At 43.8% G+C, this 16,936-nt stretch overlaps 1 protein-coding gene across 5 annotated transcripts; it reads left to right on the forward strand.

Annotated features, from left to right (window-relative positions):
• The first annotated feature begins 26 nt into the window (after positions 1-26).
• Positions 27-16,894, forward strand: LOC133499109 (dematin-like). 5 transcript variants are annotated; one of them, XM_061816679.1, is made up of 17 exons: positions 6,913-6,933; positions 7,430-7,474; positions 7,970-8,010; positions 8,077-8,157; positions 8,234-8,368; positions 9,548-9,592; positions 9,677-9,845; positions 11,120-11,164; positions 11,253-11,405; positions 12,700-12,812; positions 12,884-12,989; positions 13,282-13,337; positions 13,413-13,455; positions 13,549-13,556; positions 13,628-13,684; positions 13,756-13,836; positions 15,893-16,894. In XM_061816679.1, the coding sequence occupies exons 3-17, from the start codon at positions 7,993-7,995 to the stop codon at positions 16,004-16,006; spliced, it is 1,224 nt and encodes a 407-aa protein (XP_061672663.1). In that variant the 5' UTR covers positions 6,913-6,933; positions 7,430-7,474; positions 7,970-7,992; the 3' UTR covers positions 16,007-16,894. The 5 variants fall into 5 exon arrangements, 4 of the variants coding, with proteins under 4 accessions (XP_061672662.1, XP_061672665.1, XP_061672664.1 ...); XM_061816678.1 differs by lacking the exons at positions 6,913-6,933; positions 7,430-7,474 and adding an exon at positions 27-164 and having other exon boundaries at positions 15,893-16,891; XM_061816681.1 differs by lacking the exons at positions 6,913-6,933; positions 7,430-7,474; positions 15,893-16,894 and adding exons at positions 27-164; positions 14,353-15,011.
• The last annotated feature ends 42 nt before the right edge of the window (positions 16,895-16,936 follow it).

A 16,936-nucleotide genomic window follows, 5' to 3' on the forward strand; every position in this document is an offset into this window, starting at 1 on the left:
CCCCCGAGGCTGCGGCTAATGGACTGCTCCACGCACACGCACACGCACACGAGTCCGGCGAAGAGGCGGGAGCGAGTGCGGAGGTTGACTCTGTCGCACAGTCGCTCGCTTGCTGGATGGTGCTCACAAGCGCAGGGCGCGCACGCACAGACGCGCGCACGCAGGTAAGAACCCTCACCTTGCTTCGGTGCGTCACGCGACCGGCGCGAATATATAAACATAACTAACTGTGTGTCGTGTTTGTGTTTGAAATTTAAAAGTCGTATCTATGCGCTGGATGTTGCGCTACGTGTTGTGGACTAGTGCGCGTGCGCAAAGTGAACTTGACAAGAGATCGTTGCGCTCCCACCTAAAAAAAAAAAAAAAAAAAGTCGCCAGGGCCTACATCAAAAGGCCCGTTCGAGGATTTCTTCATCATAGTCATCGTCGCGATGACTGATATATGTGATGATAATGCAGTGACGTAACGGAGTGGGTGGGGTGGGGGGGGGTTGAGGAGGAGAGAATGGTTTTATGTAACACACGCACATGCTCACAGTCACTCTCCCTCTCACGCGCAGGTAAAAAAAAAAAAAAAAAAAAACAATCCCGAGAAGCCCTGTTTATGTTCCAGATCCAGCCCCATTTGATGAAAATCCGCAATATCAAGAAACTGAATAAAATACATGTTTTGGAAGACCCTGTAAGGTGACAAGAAAACGACACACCACTGCAAAGACTATTTGTGACAAGAATCCCAAATTTGAATGAATAAAAGACGTCGGGGAGTGTGCATATGAACGCAGGCTTCAAAATGGGGAAGAATTGAGACGTTCTCTCATCGTTCAGACCCTGTGGGGATGTCTGCCGAAACTGCTGTTCCTCAAATACGAACGTGATCTCGGCTCCTTTCTAGTGATGTGCATACTCTCAGGGTTCGAATAGAGGCTTTCTGTGGCGGCCGTGTAGCCTCTGAGCCCTGGAGCGATGACCTCCACCCACTGGCTGTTTTTGATGTAGACCTCAGGAACGGGGTCCAGGGGTGGCGCTGCCCCTCGACCATCTTTCCACCCTGCGACCCTCACACGGTTTTTTTAATTCATTGTGTAGTTTGCAATCTATGGGCCGAGCACAGGGCGCCACTCAAGCAGGTCCAATACCGCCTGCAGCTGCAACAATTTTTACTCTCCTTTTTAACCTCAATTTTGGAGTTGCCGCGCTAGTTGCGATGTGTGTTGCCCTTGGGGGGACTCGGAAGAGGCAGCGAACACACTGCTGCCCAAATGACAACATAGAACATTTCAGGAAAGATGTATATTTTCCAAGTTGATGGGTCAAGTTCTTTTGAATAAGGAAGTGGCAATTGTGGCTATTCAAAGCTGAGGCGTAAGCAGTCCGAGAAGGCAGAGGTACAGAAACGCTAGGCTAATCAGGATCCAAAAGACATGCAGCGAGATCTGATGACTAGGAAACAAACTATGAACTAGGACTTGACTATGGAACATAAACTAAGACAGGACTAAACTGAGGTGGCACAGAAACACCTTGACGAGGATAGCTCCACACTCCACTATTTTCAGTGGTGGAGATTTCTACTGTCAGTGAATGCACCACACTAACTCAAGGCACAACAGACAACAAACTGACCAATGCCAGTGACCAAAACTCCAACTTAAATACACCATCTAATTACAGTCCCAATGCGAAACAGCTGTGAGCGGTGACAGTGGCCACGCCCCTCTTGGCCGTGGTCCAGCCTGGCTCATGACCCCTTCTGTCTGTCTGTCATGGTCCGAGCCAGGGTTCAAACCCAGAACCTAGAACTGTCATGCAGATGTGCATTCAGTCATTGATTCCTTTCTACTTCGCCCTTTTCCATTCTTTCACCTTTGACCTATCGTGCTCATTTCTTCATTCTGTCCTTGCATCGGATTTTTTGTCCTCCTCCAAAATACAAATACTCTACGTCACATGGTCATTTCTCACAAAAACCTTTGCCTTGAAGTAAAAGTGCTATTTAAGTCTGTGAACAGAACAGCTTTGAGCAGCGTTAAAGTAAAAAGGCAATTCGGTCGTGTCACTTTTTCCGGTGTCTGCAAATGGAAGCAGTCAGAATATTAGGAACACCACAACACCCAAAGCAGTGTACATCAAAATCACAGTGTGCGCATGTGTGTCACGTTGTCGTCACGACGACACAACAGCGCGTGGCAGCTTAGCCAGCCAGCGAAGACAGAAAGTCGCCCCGGCTGACGAAAGCCCCGCTGCTTATCTGTGAGAGCAGCAGGAGGTGGGGGGGGGGGGGGGTTATGATGCAGGAATGAGGCCACAAGTGCAGCCGTTGCATGTGTGCGTGTTCTACTGCATGTTTGTTGAATTTGACTGAAGGCTGGAATGTTAAGTTGCTGACTAAATTGACAGATGGACAACACACACACGTTCTCTGTTGTCATAGTGATGGTGCCATAGTCGATGTGTTTTTCCTCTCAGGTGGCATCTTTCTAAAAATGTGTTTATTTTTGGAGCAAAGCGAAAGATGAAAGTGAAGAACATTCCGGACTATTCCGGACTGTTCCAATTTTGTCAATCACAACATGACCGAGCCGACGACGGCCTCGAGCCAGCGACGGCGGCCGTTACGACGTGGGGGTGTGGTCACGTGTGTGTGCCTCCGAGATAAGATGCGGCGGGCCGGGAGGGGGGAAATTATTCTGGATTAGCTCCCGCACACAACTGAAATACTGTACCCTTGCACACGTTTCATAAATGGTCGCACAAATGTGACTGAAACAATGTCGTACACACCACTGAACTGTTCACCTACGCACTACTGAAATGCTCTCACACACAAGCAAGCCTTTCTCAATTACTGGGGGGGGGTGTTGATGATGCTCCCAAACTGTTTTAAGGTTAATGTTGTGTTGCCTCCTATATTTAAAATACAGAAATAACTTTTTGTGCACTCTATTGTCTGTGCTTTCATCCTGGATCAGGCTGTGCCAAGGTGGAATTTTAAAATCACACACCATCTCATCCTGCACTTCCTACTTTGGCTTCAGACCAGACCTTTCTCACTCGGAAAAGAGAAAGTCTCGTCCAGTTTAACCACTTTTTCTTTGATTATTCACATACTCCGACAGCCATTGCATCTTATAACAACAGCATTTCTTTTTTAACTTTCTAGATTAATATCGAAAGTAAACATAAGCAGCATGTCTAGCTTGTCTTTGCTCTACGTTGCCCAGACTTTGTTGCGAACTAAAGCAGGGATGTTGGATGCTGTCATTAAAAAACACATTGATGGGCTGTGTAAGTACTGTAACATTTGTAATTATGAGTGCACGTCTTTAAGAGGGGGGATGGAGGGAGGATGTAAGGTACACTAGGAAAAAGAAAGTGTGGCAGAGCAGCGGTCGCTGTTAGAGAAAGTTCTTTGTGCTGAACAAAACTACAAGGTACGACACAATTACTGACCTTTTAGTGATGTCTGTCGTGGCGATCTCAAGTAGTAAGCTGTTTTGTCTGTGGAATTCACATTGTAAAATGCCACAAACTCAATGGTTGTATCTTGTACTTTCAATTTGCATTAGATTTTATTTTTTTTGGCATGCAACGCAGAATATCTGCGAAGACACTGCATCAGCGATGCACAATTGCGCACAGTTTAGAGGGAAGATTGGCTGACGTCTTGTTATTTTTTTATTTTTTATTTTTTGGCACACCGTTCCACGACTGACCAAGTCTGACGCATTGAGCACCCCTGGTCTAACACATACTGCTGATTTATTTATTTATTTATTTATGCTCACACATTATGGAAAAAATTATACAGAAAAATAAAATGCTCCTCTCACGACTGAAACACTCTCACACGCACTACTAAAGCATTGTGATACACACTACAATACACAGTCCTAAAACACTCTCACACAATACTCTAGCTCTGTCATAGCCACTCCTGAAACGCTGTCATATACACTACTGAAATACCCTCACACACACATTAAATACAATAACTAGCATTCACAGTGCTGAAACACACCCCACTGAAATGTTCTCATTCACTCCTGACACCCAGACACTACTGACATGTTCTTATACACTACTGCAATCCTCTCTCACACACACTCTTCTGAAAGACTGATACACACGACTGAAACATCCTCACACACAATACACATTTTGTGACTCACACACTCCTGAAACCCTCTCACACATTACTCAAATCCTTTTCTACACACTACAGAAACACTTTCACACACTACTGAAATGCTCTCATATACACTACTGAAACACTCTCACTGGCATAATTGAAATCCTTCTCTCACATGCAACTGATATCCTTTTGAAATCCTTTCATACATCGTACTGAAATACGCTCATATAATAGAGTGAAATCCACGTTTAGTATGAGAGCATTTCAGTCGAGCGTATGAGTGGCAATCCTCAATCCTGACTTTGCTGTAGCTTGAGCTTTGGTGAGGGGGCGGGGCTAGGTGATTGACAGCTGCCATGAGTGTGTGATGCTCATATGTCACATGAGAATATTGTGTATGCGTGTCTGGTGTGTTTAAACGTGTATCAGCGTGGGTTTGTGTGCGCGTGTGTTTTTGTGTAGGCGTATGAATGTGTGAGTGTAGGTCTGGGATTGTGTGTCCGGGTGTGTGCATGTTTTTGTCTCGTTAGGTTTATGTGCTTGTCTATCTCAGTGATTATGTGCGCGTTTCCGGGTTTATGTTTTTGTCATGTGTGTGTGTGTCTGAACGTGTATGTGTGTGTTGTTGTCTGGATGTTTTTGTGTATGTGAGTTTGTCCTTGAGTTTATGTTTATGCCTTAGGATTTGTGTGTTTTTTATCTGTACGTGTGGCTGAGTGTGTGTGTTTGTCTCCATGTGTCATCCATCCATCCATCCATTTTCTTAGCGGCTTATCCTCACAAGGGTATATAAAACCTGTCTGCAAGTATTAATGTGTGCATGTGCATTTACTCTATATCAGTGTGTGAACGTGTATATACGTGGTAGATGTGTTTGTGTACTGCGCGTGTTTGGCTTCAAAGTAGGTCAGTGTAATCCGCTGACTCAGCAGATTTTCACTTTCCTGACTCATGCCTTTTCGGCTGCAAAATCTTCCGTGAACGTCTAGAAATGTGGTTTTCGGGTGGATGAAGATGCAGATGATGTGGTTCTGTGTTCATGTTGCTTTCATCGCTGAGGCTTCCGAAGCTTCCCGTTCGTCCGGCAAACATCAGCGGAATGCTGGCAGATAGCAGCCGGTTGCTAGGAGACGGCCTGCGGCACTCCACCAATCATCCGCCAGCGACGTGCTGGAGATGCTGCTGGCCCAAAATAGACCCCCCCCCCACTTTCACACACATGCCCCCCCCCGCCCCTCTCTCCTTTTCTCTCTCTCTCTCTCTCTCTCCTCTCTCTCTCTCTCTCGCACATGACAACCACGCAAGTTCCTACATTTCCCAGAATACAATGCTATCTTTCTACTTGATTTTGTGCAGGTGCGTGTGAGTCGATGCATATCAAGATTCCGACAGATTTTTGTTTTACATTTGGGAATAATGCATAACACTGGAAACATCTGGATGGCTTTTTCCTTCTCTCCTTTCCCCCCCTTCTTTCATTCTTTCTTTGTTTGGGTGTAAATTAGCTCGTGAGCTCATTAGTAGCGGTCACTGATTGTCTTCATGCTTGGGTCCTGAGAGCACGCAGACCTTAGCTGATTTACACTTGATGCGCTCTCACACAAACACGGTGAGGGTGGTCTAATTTAAAGGTTCATCTTGACTTTTGCTGACTTTTATTCCACGCTGCTGCAATCAGGCGCTGTGGGACAAAAGAGAGATGCATCCTGAACCTCGACGTTGGGACCATAGTGGTGATGTTATGGGATGTCAGTGGCGCCACTCAGAGGTGTCTGACCTCTGAATGCATCAAAGTGATAGTCTAGTCTGAGTTATTGATCCTCATATTGATTTATTGTTATTGAGCTCTCTCAAGAGACTAAAGGAAGTCTGATTGTCTTGTGTGACCTTGAACTGGTCTAAAGGAGATTAACTTTGGCATATTGTTGCAAGCTAAACAATCGAACAGGGAATGATAATTTGATGGTCCGCAGTCTGTGCTTCGTTACAGCTTTCGAGTCTGGTGAATATTTGTTAAAATGAGTCACCGTAATGAAGAAACACTAATGTTAGCTAAGCATATCGCTGTACGTTATCATGGGAGAGGTTCGCATTACACGGCACTTTTTGTACATAGAGCACCCCATATTGAGAGAAAACACAATTCTTGAAGTTTTTGCAGATTTTTCTAACAAAAGAAAGAAAAATATCAATCACACCTATAATTTTTCAGACACTTTTATCAGTATTTATTTGAAGCAGCCTTTTGAGCAAATGATGCAACACTTTTTTTCACACCTGGATTTGGGAATCCTCTGCCATTCCTCCTTGCAGATTCTCTCCAGTTCTGTCACATTGGAGGGAGGATGTTGGTGGGTAGAGATTTTCAGGTCCTTCCAGAGATGCTCAATTGGGTTTGAGTCTGGGCTCCAGCTGGGCCATTCAAGAACAGTAGATGAGTTGTTCTGAAGACAATCCTTCCTTATTTTAGCTGTGTGTTGAGGGTCATTGCCTTGTTGGAAGGAGAATGTGCGGCTCAGTTAGAGATCCCGAGGATTCTGGAGGTTATCGCCCAGGATATCCCTGTACTTGACCGTATTCATCTTTCCTTTTTTTTTTTTTTTTGCAACCAGTGGTCCTGTCCCTGCAACTGAAAAACACCCCCACAGCACGATGCTGCCACCACCATGCTTCACTGTCGGGACTGTCTTGGGCAGGTGATGAGCAGTGCCCGGTTTTGTCCACACAATCAAGACCAAAAGTTCTACATTGGTCTCAGACCAAGGGATCTTATTTTTCACCATCTTGGACTCCTTGAGGTGTTTTTTTACATTTATTTATTTATTATTATTAGTATTTTTTTTTTTAGCAAACTCCATGTGGGTTTTCATGAGTCTTGCACTGAGGAGAGGCTTCCGTCGGGCCACTCTGCCATAAAGCCCTGACTGGTGGAGTGCTGCAGTGATTTTTAACTTTCTAGACCTTTCTCTCATCTCCTGACTGCATCTCCAGAGCTCAGCCACAGTGATCTTTGGGTTCTTCTTTACCTCTCTCACAAAGGCTCTTCTCCCATGATTCCTCAGTTTTGTTGGACGGCCATGTGTAGGAGTTGTTCTGGTCATCCCAAACACCTTCCATTTATGGACTGTGGTGGTCACTCTGCTCTTGGGAACTTTAAGTGCAGCAATATTTATTCGTAACCTTGGCCATATCTGTGCCTTGCCAACAATTCTGTTTCTGAGCTCTTCATGCTAATGTTAACCTAGCGTGCTATCATGCTCAGACTACAGTCAACAGTCTCTTTGTCATCTTCAGGGAAGCAACATGTGCTCTGGTGGAGAAAGTGACCTCAGCCCCCAGGTGATCATAACTCATGAATAATAGCCACAACTCGTGAAAAAATAATGAGTGGCTCATGCATAGTTAATTGCATAAGAGCACAGATCAATACATGACTCAAGAGACGAAGAAAAGATGAGTAAGCGTCAATCAAAGCTCTTGCAGCACACTGAAGTGTGAGTGTGTGTATGTGTGTTGCGTGATGCACACATCAGAGCACTAGCATTTGTTTTATTGTGGAACTGCAACATTCTGGAATCATCTCTTTTGTTTTCCATTCGACCAGCCAGAGCTGAGGCCCATTGTGATGTTGTGTACTTGTTGTTGTATGATGTGTCTGTGCATTTGTGTGTCGTTATGCGTAGCAGCAGTTATTGTTTTTCACACGGGTCCTGTCTTTTTTATCTTAGCACATGAGCACACACTTGCGCGCACACACACACACACATTATGTAAAACATATGTTTTAATGTATTATTTCCAATTAATAATTATTCTTTTGTTTTGTTGTTTCAGGGAGTGACCAAACAGCTTCCACCATGATGATGATGCCCAAGGTAAACAAATATATAAGTTAGCCGTAAACATTAGCATGCCATGTCTGAGGTACGTGTTGCGTGCAGAGGCCTCAGACGTCCCCGGGCAGCGTGCTGTCTCTGCGGAGCGGCGCCAGTGTGCCGGGATCCCCCGCCACCGCCATTGTGGTGAGCGATCAGCCTTTATTTCAGCATCTATAGCCCCCAACCCCTGCACATCTTAAATTTCCCCCCTGTTTAATAGGCCCGGGTGGACGATGGAGTGATGGTCTACAAGGACCTGGCGGCCCTTCCACGGGACAAAGCTATCCTGGACATTGAGAGACCAGACTTGATGACGTATGAGCTGCACTACAACTACAGTCCGCTGGATGTGTCGGTGAGTCACTCTGCTCTTGTTGTGCACAGGAACATATTAATTGATTAATAAACCCATCCATCCGTTATCTGAGCCGCTTATCCTCACAAGGGTTGCAGGATAGCTGGAGCCTATCCCAGCTATTATCGGGCAGGAGGTGGGGTACACCCTGAACCAGTTGCCAGCCAATTGCAGGGTTCATAGAGACAGATAACAGTCGCAGTCACAATCACAGTGACGGGCAATTAAGAGTCTTCAATTGATGCATGTTCTTGGAATGTGGGAGGAAACTGGAGTGCACATCCCAAAAACATGCGACATCAATGGGACACTCTAAATTGCTCATAGGTGTGAGTGTGAGTGTGGTTGTTTGTCTTGATGTGCCCTGCGATTGGCTGGCAACCAGTTCAGGGTGTACCTCACCTCCTGCCCGTTGACAGCTGGGATAGGCTCCAGGACTCCCCGAAACCCTTGTGAGGATAAGCGGCTGAGAAAATTGATGGATGGATGAAATATTATTAGATATCTTATTCATCTTTGGTTTGTTATTATGTTTTCTGTTCTATTGTTAATCCTCTCCTCTCGTTTATGTTTGTTTTCTAATGATCAATTTTTTGCTCATTTTATTGTTACACTGAAATCCATTTTTTGTTTATTTGTAAATTGTCCTATGTTTTTTTCAATTGACGATTTTGCATCGGTGAATCCAAAAATGAAATCCGTTTCTATTGTTCAGGTCACTTTTTTATGAGAAATTGTAACTTACATGGATTCTGACACAGGTTCAAAGGCCAGGACCCAATTTGTAAGATGGAAACATGGGTAATTTTTAACAGGCAGGGTTTGCCGCTCAGGTAGGCAATTTAACTAGTCAAGACGATCCAAAAAGACATGTTCCAAGCACATTCTTACACAGAGTCAAGCCATAGATGGGAATGCTGGAGAGACAGGTGTCAACGTGTCCGTGTCTCTAGTGAGGATAAGTGCTACGGAAAATGAATGGATGGATCAGCACATAAAAAAAATGTCCTGAATCAGAAAAAAAATATCTCTCTTATTCATGAGCTTGTTGTTGCTCTGTTATTATTTCCTTCAGGATTTTTTTTTTAATTGTCCTGTAAAAATGAATTTTCATTTTATTTTTTGTTAACACAATTCTTCATCTTTCCATGAATTATTTGTCTCTTGTCTTTGGTGCAGCGGTCGCTATCTCCCGGGTCATTCTCTCCTCCGACCTCCCCCGAGGTAAGTCATCGGGAGTTCAGAGTTCATCACGTGAGCAGAGAGAGTGTGTTTCTGCTTACTCTTATTTGGTCTCCATCATAGCAGGAGTCCCGGGCGTGGCTGGAGAAAAGTTCTCCCGCAGGCTCGTCCTCACCTGCTTCCAGCGGCAAGAAACGCAACAGCGGCGACACAACGCCATCTCCACACACACAACACACGCTACTGACACAAAACCTACAACCCTCCAAGATCCTGCAACACTTCCATCGGCCAGGTAAATTTCCTTTATGCTTCTTTTGTATACTGCACAGTACACATTTTCAGAGGTGCCCAAAGTTCAGCCCTAATACGTAAGTGGAAAGCCAACCATGGCACAAATATGCAGCGATCAGGTGCTCCTCACAAGATTTGTGACAAGAGTGTGAAGAATAATCACACGAGTTGTCCAAGAGCCCAAAAAAATAATACACTTGTGGAGTGCTTCAAAAATAACTGGAATTAGTACATGATGTTGTCATAAGGAAAACATTGAGTAATTCAATCTGCCACTATGGTCTTTCTGCACGCTCACCACGCATGACACCATTACTGAAAAAAAAAAAAAGAAATCACGTCAAAGCTCATTTAAAATTTACTGAATAACATTTGGACAAGATAATTAAATGCTGAGAGAAGATAGTCTGGTCGGATTGTGAGAAAAGTTTAACTGTTTAGATGCCAGAATAAACACCACGTTTGGAGGAGAAATGGCGCATCACTAAAAAATAGCCGAGTAACACTGGAGTTGAAAGGTGGGAACATGACGGCGTGGGGCTGCTTTTTAACAAATCGCACTGGTAAACGTCGAATCATTCAAGGAAGGATGAATGAGCAAATGTACTGAAACTGCTAATGTATGTCAACGATGAGGATGAAACCAGTTTGCACATTTCAGCAGGATGATGATCTGAAACAAACAAACTCTCAATTGGTTGAAAATAAATAAGTTAAAGCTGCTACAGTGACCCAGTCAATCACCTGACTTGAATCTAAGAACTGAAACTCATGCGCCATAGAAGAACCCCAAAGAACCTTAAAAATTTGAAAACAGGTTCTCTGGAGGAATGGGCCAAAATCACACCAGAGCAATGCATGTGACTAGTTTATCCTCTTAAAGTTTTTATTGCAAACAAAGGCTTTTGTAGAAATTATTAAATATCATTTGGCAGGTTCTATATTTTTTTCACTATGTCATTTCACATTTTTACACACAAGTTCATTTCAGAGTTTTTTTTTTTTTTGGTTCTACTTTCTTTGTGTGGATAGATTACAGTACTTCGGTTCTTCCCGAAATCTGGTGAAATGTGTTCATGTCAATAAGAGGTTTGGAAACATTTTTAATTAAAACAAAATGGTGACCTGTTAAATACAGCCTATTTAGTTGCACGTTTGTATTATACCGGCCCCTGGTGGCCATAGTTGGAACATCAGAAAGAACGAAACAATGTATCTAATGTATTCTGTGTAACGATGGCTGTTTAAATGTTAATATAAGTTTTCATGTTCCAGACAATGGAAGTAACATCTACAGAAAACCTCCGATCTACAGAAGAGGTCAGTTGATCACCTATCAATCATTGTTTGTAGGCGTCGTAAGCTAGTTCTACGTCATACTACAGTGTGGGTGAACGTGCATGTGCAGGCGCGTCGTCGTCAGCGCTCCCTGCGGGGAAGCACTTGGAGGATCTCATCATAGAGTCGTCAAAGTTTCCTGCCGCTGAGCCTCCAGATCCAAACGCTCCCTCCAAGATTGAGACGGAACACTGGCCCTGCCCCCCCTCCTCCGCCGTCTTTGGTACGAGCCGAACTTTGGACATCATCATCATCACCGTCTCTTGATTCCTCTCCTATCTCCCATCATTGTTCTTGTCCTGTTAGTTTCCAGTTTTCACATAATTCAAAATTGTTTCCACCACCTCTCAAATGAAAATGTTCAGCTCATTCATTCATTTTACTGCGCTGTCTGAAATCAGGTTGGCATTGCAAATGAGAATTTCTTCTCAGTTTCTGGATAAATAAAAGTTAAAGACTCACAGAAGTCACAATCATGTTTTATTTCCAAATACATTCGATAAGGTTGAAGAAGATACATTTTGAAAACATGTACAAAAACTGAGATCAATACAGTACTGAATTGTGAAGATAGAGCTTTTTATCATTGCGGTTTGTCTGGATTTCTTGGGTCGGGCGAAAATCTGGTCCCCGGGACATTACCAAGGAATAGCCCTGGTGACCTCGGCCCACCCCCTCAAGCGCCCTTGTGCCATGCAGTGGCCATTCGACAGAATTCCCACTTATTCATAATAACTTGCCCAGTTCCCCCAGTATAGCATCCATTGAGCCATCAAACTATGTCCACAACTCGAAAAAATACATCTTTCTTGAAGTGTAATAGATTTTGTGTGAATTGGGGGACAATGTCTCTGCTCTCTGCCCTCACACCCATTGCTGCATTGGGATGCATCAGGTGTGATTTCTTCTCTTGTGCCAAATGGAACATCTCACATTGTCAGTGAGGAGAAGACCAAAACTCGTAGTACTACTGGAGCGGCCTACCGCGGAGGTACCTTGCTGAACAGCTAGGTGGTGTTTTCCGGCAGGTTTTTCGGGGCTCCATCAACTGCAGCACAGTAGCCTGCACGTGGAAACACTTATTTCAGTTCCAAAGAAGGAATCCCCTCAGGTCCTGAATAATTTCCGACTTGTGGCTCTGACCTCTCCAGTGAGGATTGTTAAGATCCATATCAATGGAGTTTTTGACCCTCTGCAATTTTCCTACAGGGGTCTTGAAACTCTAAAATACAATTGGCAGACTCCTTTTTTGCTGACTTTTCTTCAGGTTTTAACACCATGAAAGCCCCCCACCCTTTGCTTAGACTCTTACCTCTTGTTTTGTTGCACTTAACCATGGGCTGTATGTGTATAGTTACGGGTTTACTGTTTTATTTCAATTATTAGAATCATTCATATTTTTACTGCGACTCCCAGTGCCTTTTAATTGGCACCTTAGGGAGGAATGAGGCGATTGAATTATTTCCTCGGTTCGTCTCCTTGATTCCTCTTCCCCTGACTTGTTTTTCATCTCTCAGAGAAGGAGAAGGCGTGTCGTCAGAATGAGGGGAAGCAAGAGGAAGAAGAGGACGATGAGGAGGAGGATCAGGTTTGGGGTTTGCGAGCTCTTCACAGGCAGGAACTCAACAAGGTGGGAAAGGGTGGAGCTTGATGTGATGATGTTACGTGTATGCGATGACATAACTGCGCTTTTGACTTCAGATCCAGTCCAACCTGGGAAGGATCATCCTGAAGGACGAGCTAGACAAGTCAGCCGCTCCTCTGAGGAGGAAAACTCGCTCGCTACCGGACCGCAGCCAGAATACAGGTACCACGTGGAAGCCTTATGATAATGTCATCAAGACAACATCCTTTTGAAAGAATCTTTGCACAGTAGTAGCTTGACTTTTGAATTTTTCCAGTTACAAGCCAATACATCAGCATACCTGAGTTTAAAAAAACGAACAAAAAAAAAACCTCTGGTGATTATGTTAATGGTACATACTGAATGAACGCTAGATTCAAGATGTGAACGTCCGACGTCATGGTTTGTTGAGTTGCCCTTTATCTATCCGTGATGATCCTAAACACCTCCTCGCCGCTTCCTGTCTTATTTGTAGGCGCTGCTACGTTAGGCTCTGGTTGTTTCCCAGCATCTGGGGCAGGCCTGGCCAGGGTGAGTTTTGGGGTGATATAGATTGGTATGGTGCTCAGGTGCTGAGTGGTGTTTTGGCATTCTTGTCAATTCCAGTTGCAGTCTACAGAATTCAGCCCATCAAAGAAGCCTGCCTCAGGTACCCTCCAGGGTGCTTCCAAGGCCGCGTGCTGCGTTCAAGTGCCCTAATGTGTGTCCGTGTCTTGTGTGTGTGTGTGTGTGTCTCCCGCAGGTGTTCAGGTAGAGTGTGTCTTCATCATTGTGCGGTGCGTTGGCCATGTTGTGGTGATGTTTGTGTGTTTGTGTGTCAGAATGGTGACCCCGCGATGGACCGAGGCCGCTCATTGCCCAGCGTACTCGAGCTTAAGGTAAACGTCACACGAGTGTGTATGTTTCCTGAGTTGTCACTGTGACAGCGCTCATTATTCTGCTTTATCAGATTTACCCGTATGAAACGCTGGTGGTCAACCACAGAGGACGGAGTAAACTTCCTCCAGGCGTCAACAGAATGCGGCTGGAGGTAAAGATAAATTCTGTTAAATGCCAACATGCTAAGTAAGATAGGACCCTAAGTAGAGAAAGCAGCAAGATTCAGATTTTATATTTTCAGGTACTGTTGGTCATGACAATTGCTAACACATGTTACATTACCACACAGCAAGAAAACAAGCTGATTACAAAAGCCTTTAATGAGGACTTTTTTCAGGGAATATTACTCATGGCAAATCCTAAATCCTACGCTAACATACGGTGAAGAAAATAAGTTTTTGAACACCCTGCTATATTGCAAGTTCTCTCACTTCAGCCCATCATGGAGGGGTCTGAAATTTTCATCGTAGGTGCATGTCCACTGTGAGAGAGATCATCTAAAAAGAAAAAAGCAGAAATCACAATAGATGATTGTTTTAACGATTCATTTGTGTAATACAACTACAAATAATTATTTGAACACCTGGGAAAACCAATGTTAATATTTGTTACAGTAGCCTTTGTTTGCAATTATAGAGGTCAAACGTTTCCTGTACTTGTTCACCAGGTTTGCACACACTGCAGGTGGGATTTTGGCACACTCCTCCACGCAGATCTTCTCTAGATCAGACGGGTTTCTGGGCTGTGGCTGAGAAACATGGATTTTCAGCTCCCTCCAAATATTTTCTATTGGGTTTAAGTCTGGAGACTGGCTAGGCCACACCAGAACCTTGATATGGTTCTTACGGAGCCATTCCTTGGTTTTCCTGGCTGTGTGCTTCGGGTCATTGTCAAGTTGAAAGACCCATCTTCAATTCTCTGACTGAGGTAAAGAGGTTGTTCACCCAAATCTCACAATACATGGCCGCGGTCATCCTCTCCTTAATACAGTGCAGTCGTCCTGTCCCATGTGCAGATAAACACCCCCAAGTATGATGCTACCACCCCCATGCTTCACAGTAGGGATGGTGTCTTTGGGATGGAAGTCATCATTCGTCTTCCTACAAAAACAGTTAGTGGAATTATGACCAAAAAGTTCAATTTTGGTCTCATCTGACCACAAAACTTTCTCCCATGCCTCCTCTGTATCATCCAAATGGTCATTGGCAAACTTAAGACGGGCCTTGACATGTGCTGGTTTAAGCAGGGGAACCTTCCGTGCCATGCATGATTTCAAACCATGACGTCCTAGTGTATTACCCACAGTGACCTTGGAAACGGTGGTCCCAGCTCTTTTCAGGTCATTGACCAAGTCCTGTCGTGTAGTCTTGGGCTGATTCCTCACCTTTCTTAGGATTATTGAGACCCCACAAGGTGATATCTTGCATGGGGCTCCACTCCGATTCAGATTGACCATCATGTTTAGCTTCTTCCATTTTCTCACGATTGCTCCAACAGTGGACCTTATTTCACCAAGCTGCTTGGCAATTTCTCCGTACCCCTTTCCAGCCGTGTGGAGTTTGTCCCTGGTGTCTTTCGCTAGCTCATTGGTCTTGGCCATGTTACAAGTTTGAGTCTTACAGATTGTATGGGGTGGATACGTGGCTTTATGCAGGTAACGACCTCACACTGGTGCATCTGAGTCAGGATAAAACATGGAGTGGAGGTGGACCTTTAAAGGCGGACTAACAGGTGTTTGAGGGTCAGAATTCTAGCTGTTAGACAGGTGTTTAAATACTTCTAGTCGTATCACACAAATAAATCGTTAAAAAAAAATCATACATTGTTATTTCTGGATTTTTCTATTTAGATTCTCTCTCTCACAGTGGACATGCACCTACGATGAAAATGTCAGACCCCTCCATGATTTCTAAGTGGGAGAACTTGCAATATAGCAGGGTGTTCAAATACTTATTTTCTTCACTGTATATCAAGAGATTAACCCATGTAACGAAGTGTTGAAGCTGATCCATAAATATTTTACATCTTGGCCCATATTCAGTGACTGCCTGACTGGTATCCAGGTCATTGGTTTCACTATTTAATAACACATTACAGTGTAACCCCTTGTGTTCAAGTACTATTTTAATCACAATTGCAAAAAAAATAATAATAATAAAATGGTAGATTGCTAACAGATAATAAGCTAAAGTTGTGTGTGTATACAGAGACATCTGTCACGGGAAGAGTTCGTCAGTGTGTTTGCGATGACGCCGGAGGAGTTTGAGCATCTTTCCCTATGGAGGCGAAACAACCTCAAAAAGAGGGCGTGTCTCTTCTGAGCGCACACCCACGATCCTAAAGACACACCCTATCCACGCAAGCAAAAGCGCCAATAGAGACACTCACATTAGCATTAGCCATGACTGCTAAAACTTTCTGAGCAGGCACCACAAATATTGTTCCTTTAAAACTCTTGGGGGTCTAGCTATATGACTATGAATTATATGATTGCTAAAATATGTTGGGCAGTTGCCACAAACACTGGATTCCAAATCTAAAAAGCTACAAGTAAAGCTAAAATTACCATTAGTGTGACAATACTAATAGCTATAATGTGAAGAACTTGTAGAGACGCTAATGTTACCACGTGTTGAACATGTTGAAGTCCAATCCACTCTTAATGAATGTTCCAAAAGACACCTGGCAATTACATCTTCTGACAGCAACTGTCCAACTCTCGGTTAGCATTCAGTTTATCTTAGGTTAGCATACTGACCGTGAAAAAAAAGGGGAGATCGGCTGAAAGGAAGTCATCAGCTTGTTTTGGATTAATGCAAGTGCAGACTGATGACATCACGTTCGTGTCTTGTCAGCCATTTTGCGTCTGTTGCCGAGGGCGTCGCCACCATTTTGTATGATGACGACATTTTAGATAACTTCAGAAAAAGATGACCAGCTTTGTTTTGATAGATTGGGAGTAAATACAAGTAACTAACTACATGTTGGTTGTTTTTAATTTCTAATTTTTGATGTTTTTGAAGATAATGATTAATTTTGTGTAAAATGCCTGCTGCATGCATGATCTTAACGTGATAGGATCACTAATTAATCGGCATTGAATGCGTGTGCTCTCAGCTCATTTACATATCTATCATGACTGAAATTACAGAGTAGTGCTGTTGTTTCTTACTGTATGTGGATGATGAATGTGATGTGAACGATGAACACAATAAACAATGTACTTCATCTTAATTTAAGATGAGATTTAG

This window comes from Syngnathoides biaculeatus, chromosome 4 (genome assembly GCF_019802595.1).
Source record: "Syngnathoides biaculeatus isolate LvHL_M chromosome 4, ASM1980259v1, whole genome shotgun sequence".
Taxonomy (NCBI): Eukaryota; Metazoa; Chordata; class Actinopteri; order Syngnathiformes; family Syngnathidae; genus Syngnathoides; species Syngnathoides biaculeatus.